The 13,269-nt window shown below is 42.0% G+C and overlaps 1 protein-coding gene across 9 annotated transcripts in view; it reads left to right on the top strand.

Annotated features, from left to right (window-relative positions):
• FRYL (FRY like transcription coactivator) overlaps nt 1–8,657 on the top strand; it is a 456,322-nt gene extending 447,665 nt beyond the window's left edge. For 6 of the 9 annotated variants that reach the window (XM_068278548.1, XM_068278549.1, XM_068278545.1 and 3 more), the window contains 4 exons: nt 622–639; nt 3,536–3,646; nt 5,466–5,662; nt 7,109–8,657. In XM_068278548.1, coding sequence (XP_068134649.1) covers nt 622–639; nt 3,536–3,646; nt 5,466–5,662; nt 7,109–7,367 — 585 coding nt within the window. In that variant the 3' untranslated portion in view covers nt 7,368–8,657. The remainder of the gene's footprint in view (nt 1–621; nt 640–3,535; nt 3,647–5,465; nt 5,663–7,108) is intronic. The other 3 variants (XM_068278550.1, XM_068278544.1, XM_068278551.1) reach the window with 1 other exon arrangement.
• Nucleotides 8,658–13,269: the final 4,612 nt, after the last annotated feature.

Genomic DNA, 13,269 nt, shown 5'->3' with positions numbered 1-13,269 from the left:
TCCTATATGCGGCTTCTCTGAGCTGTCCCCAGGTCAGTCCTGATCTTCTCTGGATAGGCCAGATGATGCTCCTTTTTGTCCTATGAAAAGTCAGTTGCTGGTATAATATGCAGTACTGTGATAAATACTTTAGACTGGTGTGAACAGATGAATGTGCCAATGTTTTTGTTTTGGCTGCAAAGCTGCTACTCCTAGGTCAGGCATGGGCAAACTTGGCCCTCCAGCTGTTAAGGAACTACAAATCCCACAATGCATTTGCCTTTATGAGTCATGACTGTGGCTGTCAGACTCCTGCAATGCATTGTGGGACTTGTAGTTCCTCAACAGCTGGATGGCCAAGTTTGCCCTTGCCTGACCTAGGCTAATTGTACTTTTCTGCTCTGGGTTGTCTTCTGTGAATAGGAAGGTAGGAGAGACTATATAAGAGAATATGCACACACTTGTGGACACGCCTCATGTTCTCTCACTCTGACTGTAGAGTAGGCTGTTCTGCTTTCAGAGAGGAGCTGTTATTATATTGGTGACTTTTTTTGCCTGGAGTTCCAAAGATCCTCAAGTATGACTAACTTTCCGTCTTTTTCTTCCTTTGTGTTTTTGTGACCTGCTCACCTTCTTGCTTAGCAAATGGAAGTTCTAGCAGTAAGTGATGGTTCTCCATTTATCCAATACTAAACATGTCAGATCAAAGCCTGACTTTCACCTGTCTTGTCCATCTGTTGAAGTAGCTATGTCCTGCCATTGTAAGATCAAAGTGTGCTCTAGGTCTGCATAGTCTCTGTTCATGAACTGTCAGCTGCTCATTAATAGTTCGTATGTAGTTACTGGGAAAAGCTTCATGCAGTATTTGCAGTGGTAATGTGTGGGGGGCATTTGGCATTCCTTGGAGTTAGTACTTTAATCACTAGTGTAAGAATTGCATAAAAGTCCAAGCAGCCAGCACACCCAAAATAGTGACTTCAGGGGCGTTACTAAAGGGGAGCAGCCGCTGTGACCACAGAGGGCCCCAAATACAACATACCCTCCCTCTGATACTCCAGATCAGGTGTTTTTGTGGCTACACATGTTATGGATGATCCTGATGGCCAAGCTTGTTTCACGACCCTTGTGAGATGGGCCACAAGGGGCTGTAAGTGCCACTGGGGGAGTCAAGCGAATGGTTGTGAACTTTAAAGGGGGCTTTGTTTGGGGGGGGGGGGGGGGGCGATGATTTGTAGTTATGCCACTGAGTGACATAGTGGATGTTTAGCCATCATATCAGAATCTCCATTACCCTTTTATCAAAGCAGCATCATGGATAGTGAGCAGAACTGTTCTGTCCTTGGCACTTTCTAAAACATTGCTTTACTATATAAATAAAATGATAAAGGTGTGCCGGCTTCTTGGACTTTTGGTCTCTGGATCCAGCTATCAGATATGCACTCCTGTGTGGGCCACATTGGGCTTTACACGCCATATGCCCTCCACTGTTTTTGGCTGCTCTGGGTGGGAATACAATATTTTGTGTATGTAATTCTTCTCCCTGTGTAGAGAGATAGATACCTGAAGATGTATAGTTTGCATCCTGGCACATCTCCAGCCTCTGTATTCTGCTTTGCAGCTACCTTGAACTAGTTGTCTGTCTCATAGAAGTCTGCAAGGATTTCTGACACCATCAGGCACTTATGACTGAGATGTACTGGGACCCAAACTTATCTGATGGAGGCACCGAGGTGTTAAGTAGTTCACACTTTTACCTTGTCATTTCGGTCCTTGATATGAGGTACTCAATACTACATAGATCAACTTCCCCATGCCAGGAGGTAAGTATTGAACGTTTTTAGGTGTTACTAATGTCAACAGAATAGGGCTAGAGAGGGTTAGGGTCGCATAAGAAAAAGGTAAGGTAGGGTTGGTTTGCTATTAAGGGGAATTAATCTGGTGAGGATAGGGCTAAAAATAGAATGGAAGGTAGGCTAGGGTCCGGCACTGTATAAAGAAAAGAAGGTTAAGTTTGGGTATTGGGTCGAAGGGAATGTAGATGGTAAGGCATCAGGGCTGGGGGAGGGATGATGAAAATCTATGTATTATAGAAAAGACACTTAAAGTGGATCCGAGATAAACTTTTACTCATTGCATAATTGTGTTCCTTTCATATAGTTTATAGGGCATTCCTCAAGCCAAATACTTTTTTGTTTTTGTTTTAATACTCTAATTCCCTATAAACTAAACAAGCCTCATTTACAGCTTTTCAGAGTGCCTTGGCATTTTCAGACAGTAGCAAGGGCTTATGGGAGCTCTGTCTGGGCAGGAGGAAGGGGAGGTCTTATTAGCCAGAGATTTCAGAGGCAGAGGGGAGGAGGGGTAATTAGGTTTTCACCGGCTGAGGGCTGGAGATGCAGAGCAGCTTGCCTCTGTGTAATGTTTACTAACTGAACATGGCTGCTTTCATTGTATCACAGGAAGAAAGAATCATATTCTGTTGAAGCTTTTTGCAGCTAGATTTACTGTGTAAACTAAACTTTAGATAAGATATATAGAGAAGTTACTTGTTATAGTTAGTTTTTCATCTCGGATCTGTGTTAAAGCTATTTCTACATGTGTATATTTTAACTCCACTTACACCAAATGTTCTGGGTAGAATTCTCCTTTAAGTCAGGCAGGAAGAGAAAGCTGCATGCGTTTTGTAGTAGTAAACATGCTGTAGGCTAGCAGGCATTCTGTTTGCTTCCCTGAGTAATAAAGGTTTAACTTTACAGTTTAAAGAGCTAGGGTGGTCCTCTCTTCTTTTGTACTATTTACATGTTGTCATGGCATTACAAGCAGGTTAGGTTTTAAGTGTTTCCTATAACAAGCTTAGCTGTTCTTCTCTGAACATTTTAGGTAATAAACTCCATTGAGTACAAACTTGTACCACCAAACACTCTGAACCAGAAACAAAGGATGCTACCAGTATCATAGATCAGAAAACAGACGTCAGGTGTTGTCAGCCAGACGATGGCTTCACATTGCAACAAATACTATAGAGCAGAGTTCCCCAACCCTGTCCTCAAGGTCCACCAACAGTACATGTTTTGCAGAACACCACAAACATGCACAGGTGAGGTATTCAGTGTCTCAGCAGAGCTGATTAACTACCTCGTGAATTTCCACAAAACATGCCCTGTTGGTGGGCCCTGAGGACAGGGTTGGGGAACACTGAGGGTTCTAGAAAGTACAGACTTTTATACACACCTGCTGGTGAGAGCCACTGCCATATAGTTTTGTGTTTTAGAACAAGCTTTTTTTTTATTTTTGCTGGCTTGATACTAGTTTTTCTTCTTGAAATGAACCTAATTTGCAGCTTGAACCTAATTGGTCTGATTCCCTCAGCAAGGCTGTTTCCATGTGTGTGTGTGTGTTTTTATTCTGTTTAACACAATTCTACAACCCTTTATAGTGAGTAGAAGCCTGATCTTCCTTTCCTGCATTAACCAGTAACTATGTTTGATTGTATGGTCTGTGTTGAGGTGGAGCAGTACATGGCAGTCATGTCTTATGATTTCTCCATTGTCAATAGGAGCTTGAATTGTGTCGGAGGCTTTATAAGCTGCACTTCCAGCTGCTGCTGCTCTTCCAGGCTTACTGCAAGCTTATCAATCAAGTGGACACTGTTAAGAAAGAGAAAGAGGTATGGTGACCGGGATGTTTACATGGTATGAGTAGTGTTGTGTGTATGAGTAGCTACGAGTACATAGCTATTCCTAATTGAAACTTGAATTAGACCGCTCTGCCCGTGGCAGGGGAGGGGGGGGGGGGTTAACTTACCCATGCCGCTGCCTTAGCCAATGTGCTCCACTTGCGTTCCAAACAGGAAGAAGGAAACATGGGAGTGGCATGGAATAAGAGTAAAGCACATCGGCTAAGGCTACTCGTAGTGCACACCAATAGATATGAGCGCTGGGTTGAACATACAGTGTAATTGATGGAACAAAAGTTATGGTATGTACTTTAAAGGACCTCGATAGCGAAACAATAAAAAAATAAAATTTAAAATGTACATTTTATCCAGAATAAAATGCATTATGAATCTATTTCTGTGTGTCTGCGTCCATGAAAGCAGGAAGTTGAGACATTATAGATTTATTTACAGGATTTGTATCAGCTGTAAAGGCGCATACACACGCCGTATTTTTACAGACAACAGGTCCGTCAGACCCTCCTTCAGGGCGGTCTTTCTGCCGACAGTAGGACGTGAGTACAAGCTGTCAGCAGACTGATAAGACTGATCCGCTTATCAGTCTGCTGACAGCTTGTACTCAGCACTCGGCAGAACGACCACCCCGCGGGAGGGTCCGTCTGACAGACCCGTCGTTTGTAAAAATATGGTGTGTGTGTACGCGCGTTAAATAAATGTTTTATTTAAATGCTATTTTGCTGTTGCTTATCTTTTAGAGCAGAGAGGAAGTTCAGAGTTCAGGTCCGCTTTAAATTATCTTTTGTTTGATGCAAAATTTTTTGAAAATCAGAAACAGTCCATCTGAACCCAATTATGGAGAAAAAAAAAAGTGCAGAGCTATTGCTTACTAGATCGACTCTGCCCTGCAGTGCTCCCTGCTTTCCACCAGAACCAATCAGCTCTGTCAAAGTCCTAGTGCCAAAGAATGGACAGGCCCCTAGGAGTAGTAAGAAGCTGTACGCTCCACTACAATTGGAAAAGAGTGGTGGGAAATAACTATTGCAGGGAAGTACTCAGCTAGTCGGCACTAGTGCTGGTTCTCTGCTTCTCATTTATGGAATTAGTTAAAGCGGACCCAAACCAAACATTTTTTTTAAATTAAAAATATTTAGTTGCACCACTCTGACACATACAAAGATAAATAAACACTCCTTCAAGCCTATGAGCATTTTAGTGCATACTTTTCACCCTTCTCTTTTCATAACTAGGATTTTACTTGGGGCAGCCATTAGCAATTCCTCCATTGCCGGAAACCACCTACTCCACCAGTTTGCCGGATTCTGTCCCGGCAATTTGAAAGGAAGGGAGGGATTCCTCCAATAAATGTAAAATATTTTATATTTGTCATCATGCAGCTGAAAAAAGGCTGCTATTTATTATTATAATTAGAGAAAATAGATTTTATTTCTGAAATCTTGTATTTTTAATTTGGGTCCACTTTAAGCTGTAAGTATCATGGATAGGAAACATAGGAATCAGGGCAATTGGGCGAGTGCTTTCTCACACTTCTAGCTAGATATATATGATACAGCAGATCCCCAAAGTCTGTAAATAGTCTGATCCTACAGAAAAGTGAAAATTTAAAAATCGTAGTTCTGAAATGGTTATAGTCCCACATTGAACACTTTTCTTTCCCTTCTAAAAGAAGCAACAACATCTGTCCTAGATGACTGTATATTCTTAATACTGATATTAACAAAATGGCAGCTTTTGCTAGTATTAGATAGATGTGGGACTTAAACTAACTGAATGAAATGTTAATGTTGCACAGGTTATAAACATGTCAGAAGAGCTGTGTCTGTTGGAGACGTGTCTGAAGGCAGCAGAAGCCACATCGGACATTGGCATTGAGGACTGTGACTTCTCCGATTTCTACCAAGCTAGCACAGAGGCTGCAGTCCACTCGCTCATCGAGGCCCTGAGAGGGAAGGAATTTGTGTCAGCCATAGCACAGGTCAAGGCATTCAGGTACAGTATAAATATTAGTTTCATTGCAAATCAGGGCCGCCTTCAGTGCATCACAGGTGGGACTGCAGTATGGGGCCCGAGTGAGATAACAATGCCATGCACATCATGGGCCCCAGCTGCAACTCTGTCACAGAATGTACAGTCTGTCAGTGAATGTGACTGTGATTGCCTCACCCGGCAGATTTTGCATTGCTTCAAAAATGCTGCATGCAGTGTGTTTATTTTCGCAAGTGCGGCTCAAGAACTGCAGTGAGAGTAATCCCATTGGATTACATGCGTCACAGTGCTTTGTTGATCGCCAATGACCACCTTAAATATAGGAAATTCACCAGGGGAGGGACAAGAAGGGGGCCCAGTAGGTTTTCCCCTGTATGAGGCCCAGAAATTTCTGAAGGCAGCCCTGTTGCTAATAACAGCTTAGAACTAGTTTTATTTCAAATCAACCTGTGGAGAGTCTCCAGGTTTGTAAAGTGACACGAATGTTAAAAGTTAAGATGCCACAATATATCTAGAAATGTTTTAGTATAAGCAAAGTAGAGGCCTCTAAATGGGAACGCTGCCTTAACCCTGCCTGTTATGCACAGACCATTGAAAGCACTTAACTGCTTATGACAATGTGAAGGGGCCTAGCAGAGCTTCAGATCAGTGTGCACCCAATATGTTGGGGCTGCAAAGAAATACAAAAGAATGAGTTATTGGTTAGATATTTGTACACCTCTTGTAGCACATAGACCCAAAGCATTGCCAGCTTCATACCTGCCCATATTGCTTAGCCTCCACCAAGTGAACGGTCACTTGCCATTTCTATAAAGTATACACTGACACACTGTATTGACTGGTTGGTGCATGCACTGGAATTTGAAGCCGAGAGCATGTTTTTTGTAATTGTCATTTTTAGATTACAGGTAGTCCCTGGATAACAAATGAGATAGCGATTGTAGGTTTGTCCTTAACCTGCATTTGTTCAGGTTAACCTTCCCAGCGTTCAATTTCCCCAGGATTTCTGTGCAAACAGTGATAAAATTTATTTTTAAAACTTTTTTTTTTCCTGTAACTTGCCAAAATGTGTCAAGCAAGGGTCTAGTATACAGTGCAGGAGAGTATTGATGTGTATGCATGTTTATACTGTTCACAGCATGTTTTTTTGAACGGACATTTCTGTCCATACCGCTAGGGAGGTTAAGGAACATCCTGCCATGAACCTCCTGCTATGCCTCCACTGTGTCCCCCTCCGTGCCACCTCTGCCTCCACTGTGTCACCTCTAACTTTAACTTATTGTTTCTTTAAATTTTTAAAAAATATTTTCTCAAAAACTACAAGGTCTTTTTCAGGCCATTCGTTTGGGGTTTGTTAGTCGGGGACTACCTGTACATTCTTTACTGTGGTAGATTAACTAATACTTTGAACAGCTGTAAATTGTATCCCTTTCTGTGATTGCTTTCCAGGACTATCTGGCCCAATGACATCTTTGGCAGCTCAGAAGATGATCCGGTCCAAACCCTGTTGCATATTTATTTCCGTCATCAAACTCTGGGCCAGACTGGCAGCTTTGCCATTGTTGGCTCCAAGCAGGACATGTCCAAAGCCAGTTCTAAGCTAATGGAGCTAAATCTAGAAATCCGAATGTCACTACGTGTGGTGCAATCGTACCAACTTTTGTCTAAAGCCAGTCCCGTCACCAGTACGGTGAGCACTGACATTTGAGCACCTGCTACCAAGTAAGCCTCGAAAATGAAAGCACTGGACGTCTATTCTAAAGCACCTTCTATTATTACTGTATATCTTAGAGTTGCATCCTTTTGACTGTGCTGAAATCCGGCAGTGAGCGATGAACCCCCTTTTCCCAAAAATTCAGCAGGATGTAATGACTGTTCTGGTTTTGTACAATGGCGGTAGAAGCTACTTTTCCCGTTTTGTTACAAATAGTATGCACCATCCTCAAGCAAAAGGGCTAACATGATGTACCTAAATAAGTAGCGGCAATATGGAGACATTATTCCGAGAGGAACAGTGGTGGAATGCTGCGACTTGCCCAAAGATAGCCTTTGGTCTCAAGTTACTTGACTCTGATGCCTGATAAATGCACAGTGTGATGAAGATTGTGTCACGTGACATTGGCCGAAGATGACTCATAAAGACTTTGGGAACCATTGTACTCATTATTTATGTTGACGTTTTACGTCTTTGTTTTTCCTTTTTTTTTTTTTTTTTTTTTTTCTTTTTGTCCTGCCTAAGCAGAAGGGTAGTGGATGGGGACCTGTTGGTTGTGTTTAATGGTATGAATGTGTGTACATAGTTCCTCACGCATGCCTCAAAAGAGTTCTGCTACATTATTTTTGGATAAATTTTTATTTTATTAGACCTAACAAACCCATAGCTTGTAAATGGTAGTACATTTAATTATTTTAAACTGGGCTTTCCCCAGTATTTCTAATGAAAGGAAAAAAAGGATAAAAAAGTGTATATCTTAATTTTATTAGAATGCTGCTCAGTTCTCTGATCAGTGCTTATGGTATAAATATTGATAACTAACCAAAGTAGCTGCTTGCAGAGACTTTAATAATGTATATTTAGATATATACTGCCCAACAGGCTCTCCTTAGATAACTTATTTTATTCTGTATATATATATTCTAGGATCTGGGGTAAAACCAGTATTTTTCTTGTAAATGTGTGCAATGCACTGTTTTTGGGCGGTCTATGTACAGAGCCTACGTAAAGCCTTTCAATGCCTCATTGAAAGTGCACCCCTAGTGGTGGACATGTTGACGTAGAATTTATATTCTATGGTAAAGAACAGGGATGGTCAAATGACTTAAGTATTGACGATTCCCTATTTTGCTTTTTTTGTTTCATAACTTATTCAATACTGAGGGAATTGTTAAAAAAAAGAAAATTTACCAAAAATATACAGCATTGGCAATACAAGCTCACTGTAAAAAGGATTAAAGAAAACTGCAGCACAAAAATAAACAGTTTCTGTATACACCACAAGCATTATTATTTTTGTAAAATGACTGAATGTAGCTCCTGGGTTCCTGTCAACAAAAGGAATATTCTGCATTTTATATTTTTTACCCACTGTGATTAAATGAGATAATATATTTATTTCTTTGCAAAAGGCTATGTAGTCTTTCATATCCTGGGAATTTTATTCAGTTTTGCCTTTTCCCAAAGCCAAATCAGCCTGAAGTATGATTATACGCATGCATTAATAAACTACTAGGAACTGATGACCTATGACAAGGAATCACAGGGATTGCTGCCCATTCCCCACTTCCGTGCTCCACAGACTGATGGAGTGTCAGATCTGACAAACCCATTACCACCCCCCGCCCCAATCATGGTCCGAAGCACGGGTCTGTGTCATTCAGCTGGTACATAGTGCCCCATCTCCAGGAAAAGAAGGCAATAGAAGGTTGGACGGTCTTTAACCTTATTAAATCTGAAGGGGGCAAAAGATGTAAAATCCTTTTACAGAGGACGATGGAAGCTTATCGGCGTATATCTTGTATGGGAGGGTATCTGGAAATTGAAATGCAAAATCTAGACAGTTCAATTAAAAGCAGCCTGATACAAAAAATGGATAACTAAAAATAGGGAAGGTTCCAGATCCCACAGAGTCTTCATAGTCCTCTCTACTTCTACTAGTTCCCCCGCTGACCCTTTCAAATTTGCTTCTTTGGGAGTCCTCCGAAGTCTTCAGAAGCACTCGTGTCCCCAAGTGCTTCCAAACATGCACAAATGCAGTACGGATCCACTCGTCTTTTGGGACACAAGTATTTCCGAAGGCTGCCCAAGGAAGGTTGAAGATGTACTCAACCTGCAGATTGAATAATCTCACTAGGGGTACAGCGCTGGAATAAGGGGATAGAGAAAAGACCAGGAAGGCTCTATGGGATCCATAGACTTCTCTTTACATTTTTATTTATTTTTTTGGAGGGGGGGTTCATTTTAGGCTGATACATTTTTATGACCTGAAAGAGTCACAGAAACCACAAAGGGTAAAAACATTTTGTCCAAGAAGATGTTACATTGGAAAATTGGTTGTATTTCCAGCCCTGGAGAACATCCAGATGAACATACAGGGTTTTCAATTCCAGTATTACCCACCTCTGGTCTACCAACTGGGACCTGTCTCAGTGACACCAGTGCTCAGTCATCAAAGGGACACCACCCCTGTAATCCACTTGAACCAGTTATGAAGAGATGGCACAACATGGGGATAGCAACCTTGCTCTATTGGAGTACATCTAAAGTGCACAACTGGTTTCAGTCTTCATTTATAACTAGACATGCAGTATTTTATCTAGTTTTGTTTGTATTGTGGTCTAGCTTTTAATGGAATCGCCTTTACAATCTGTTTTTTTTTTTTTTTTTTTAAGTTAAGTTACTGTATGTTTTTGTGCTACCACATTGGTGGTCAGAATCTGCTTTGCACCTTCTTGATGCAAAAGTTTAACGGTTTACTAAAACTCCCAAAATTGCCAATTTGAACTTCAATTCCTGATGATAAAAAGGGTCCTAGTAAACTGCTTCTACAACCTTGTTATTGCTTGAAGCAAGCAAGAACAAGGTTGTAGAAGCGGTTTACTAGGACCCTTTTTATTCCTCAGCCAGGCCCTAATGTATGAAATAAAGTGAACGGCAGTTGTAGGCAACACACACAGAATTTGATAACTGGAAAATACTTCCCCAGTGCCAAATCCAGCGTCATCTCCTCCCCAGTAACACGACCAGCGTCATCATCTCCTCCCCAGTAACACGTCCAGCGTCATCTCCTCCCCAGTAACATGACCAGCATCATCATCTCCTCCCCAGTAACACGTCCAGCATCATCATCTCCTCCCCAGTAACACGTCCAGCATCATCCTCTCCTCCCCAGTAACACGTCCAGCATCATCCTCTCCTCCCCAGTAACACATCCAGCATCATCTCCTCCTCAGTACCATGTCCAGCATCATCTCCTCCTCAGTGACCATGTCCAGCATCATCTCCTCTTCCCAGTACCACATCTACACACAGACGTGAGTATACACAACGGTGAATGGACATTACCATTGCTGCAAGATGCTATTGGACCTGAATAAAACCTCTTTCACACAGGAGACTGTACTTGTGGGCATGTTGGGCAGGTCAGGCGGCTGGCCATGAGCATGGCTTTTCTGCTGCAATTTCATGCAGCTGAATGGCAGTGCTTGTTACACATTGGCAAAAAAAAGTTACATGGCCATTCTCAGATGTGACTCCAGACAGGGGACCTGTGCTAAGCGCTCGCACATGCCTGGCCAGAGCACAGGAGCTGCTGACAGCTGAATTCACCACCTTCGGCTTCCCTTGTAAGAAGGCCTAACATGGCTGCTCCAGAGTGTGGAGCATCATAAGAAGAGTTGGTAGATGAGATGCTCATAATTCCAGCTGGCACGTACATTGAATACAAAAATTGCATTTGATTGACTCAGTATCCATCCATACAGTTTACATTAAAGCAAACCTGTTCGAAACCTAGGAGAAAAATCCAGATACATCGGTAGAGAGAAGCCTCTGGATCCTCCCCCATCCACCTCACCATTCCAGTGCTTGGATCCCCCAAAGCTCATGGTCATGCTTCTGTACGAGTGCGACCACACAGCGCAGGACGGCTCGCAACTGCGCAGCAGCACAGAGCCACTGCTTAGGCTTGGCTGAAAAAAGCAAGCCCATTCTGCTCTGATCTACTGTGTAGATGTGAGCCATCTGTGCAGTGCAAGTGAGATCAGTCGACCATCTCCTGTCAACAGGCTTCAGGGGGTCCCAATGCTGGAATGGTGAGAAGAGGGACCAGGGATGCCTCTGCATTATCTAAGCAGGTATTAGTGTTTATTGATTAGCTCTAATCAGAAGTATCCCAAAACTAGGGATGGTCAAAAATAATTTTGAGTTGATGCAGAATTCTTCAAATTTTGTATGCAAATGTATGCAGCTTGAAAATGAACCAATCAAAGCCAAGGTCACACTGAGCAGAATCGCATGAGTTTTGCATTATGTGCTATGGGGAAAACTCATGCAATTCTGCTAAGTGCGACCCTGGCCTAAGGTGGAAAAAGATGTGGCCCTTTCCTGGATTACAATGAAACATAGTGCTGGTTCCTGAATGTTGTCAATTAGCGTTTTGTTTGCATTCTGATGCCGGTTCTCATAATGAGAATTGTTATGGGTTTGTTTGTTTTTTTACAAACTCGCAGCAGCAATCTACTGTGGCTGCAGAAAGCAATCACACTGTGTCTTTTTCCATTTTATGTTGTTGCAGCCTGATTCTACAACTGCTTCTTTTTTTTCTCAAAAATTAATCTATACTATGTACCCCATACTAACAAGCTGAAAATAGAATTTTAGACAATTTTGTCTTGTAACATTTACAGTATTCAAACCTTTTGCTGCAAGACTTGAAGTTTAGCTCAGGTGCAAGCCTGCTTGTACCTGAAGGATTCTTATTGTGAAGAACAAGACTCTCTGCTCTGATGAAACCTTGTTTGAACTGTTTGGCCTCAGTTTCAAATGTTCTTTTAGACATCGCTCATCACCAGCCTAATGCTAGCTCAAGCAAAAAAAAAGAAAAGAAAAAAAACATGATCTGTTGATCAAAACATCAAACAAACAGCAGTCCATCAGGTGTGCACCCCATGTAACCAAGTGTCAACCTAATGCAAAACAGCCATCGTAACGATCCGCTTTGTGCACCTGCATCCACATTCTTTATACACCTCCATCCAGTAATAATGTTTCTAAGACACATGACTGCCATGTTTACTGTTTTGCACACAATAAATCACATTGATTGTTCCTGACTTCTGTTTTTTGCTTGGAATTCCCTACTTTTCATGACAGATGGAGCATATCAGAGGAGACTCACAGGTGACAGGCATAGAGTCTGCCATATTTATTTCCATTTTAACAATACTAGTTGTCTGGCTAACCTGCTGATCTTTCTGGCCAGTAGAGTCTAAATCACACATCTGAATTAAGCATGCAGCTAATGTTGTCAAACTTCTGATCTGCATGCTTGTTCAGGTATATGGCTAAAGGTATTAGAAACATTAGCAGGACAGCCAGGCAATGTGCATTGTTTAAAAATAAATAAATGTGTCCGCCTCCATGTGTCTCTCACCTCAGGTTCCCTTTAATAATTCCATCCTGGCTTTCAATTTCCCCAGAATTTCCATGCAAAAAGTGGTTCAATTAATTTCCAATCCTTTTCAACCATTTTTTTTTCTTTTTGCAATCCATTTTTTTTTTTTATATTGAATTTAAAAAAAAAAAAAAAGGGTTTGCTGCAAGATGTTGATGACGCTGTGCGACCCTGGTGTCATCAACGCAGATCAAAGGGGGACATGCGATCGCCGAGGGAGAAGCAAAATCCGCCAAGGGACAGCGAAGAAGGCACTGGGGAAGCTATCAGAGGTACGCGACGAGGCATCAGCACGCCAATGGTGTGTATAAGACCCAGATGTATAGCCAGGTGTAGGTAGCCAGATGTTTTGCTAGGTATATAGTTAGCCAGGTGTAGCCAGATGTTTGGCAGGTCTAGGGCGTCAGATGTATGGGAAGCCAGGTTTGTGAGTGTCTC

Source organism: Hyperolius riggenbachi, chromosome 1, assembly GCF_040937935.1.
Source record: "Hyperolius riggenbachi isolate aHypRig1 chromosome 1, aHypRig1.pri, whole genome shotgun sequence".
Lineage (NCBI taxonomy): Eukaryota > Metazoa > Chordata > Amphibia > Anura > Hyperoliidae > Hyperolius > Hyperolius riggenbachi.
This window is presented reverse-complemented; position numbering and strand designations above follow the sequence as displayed.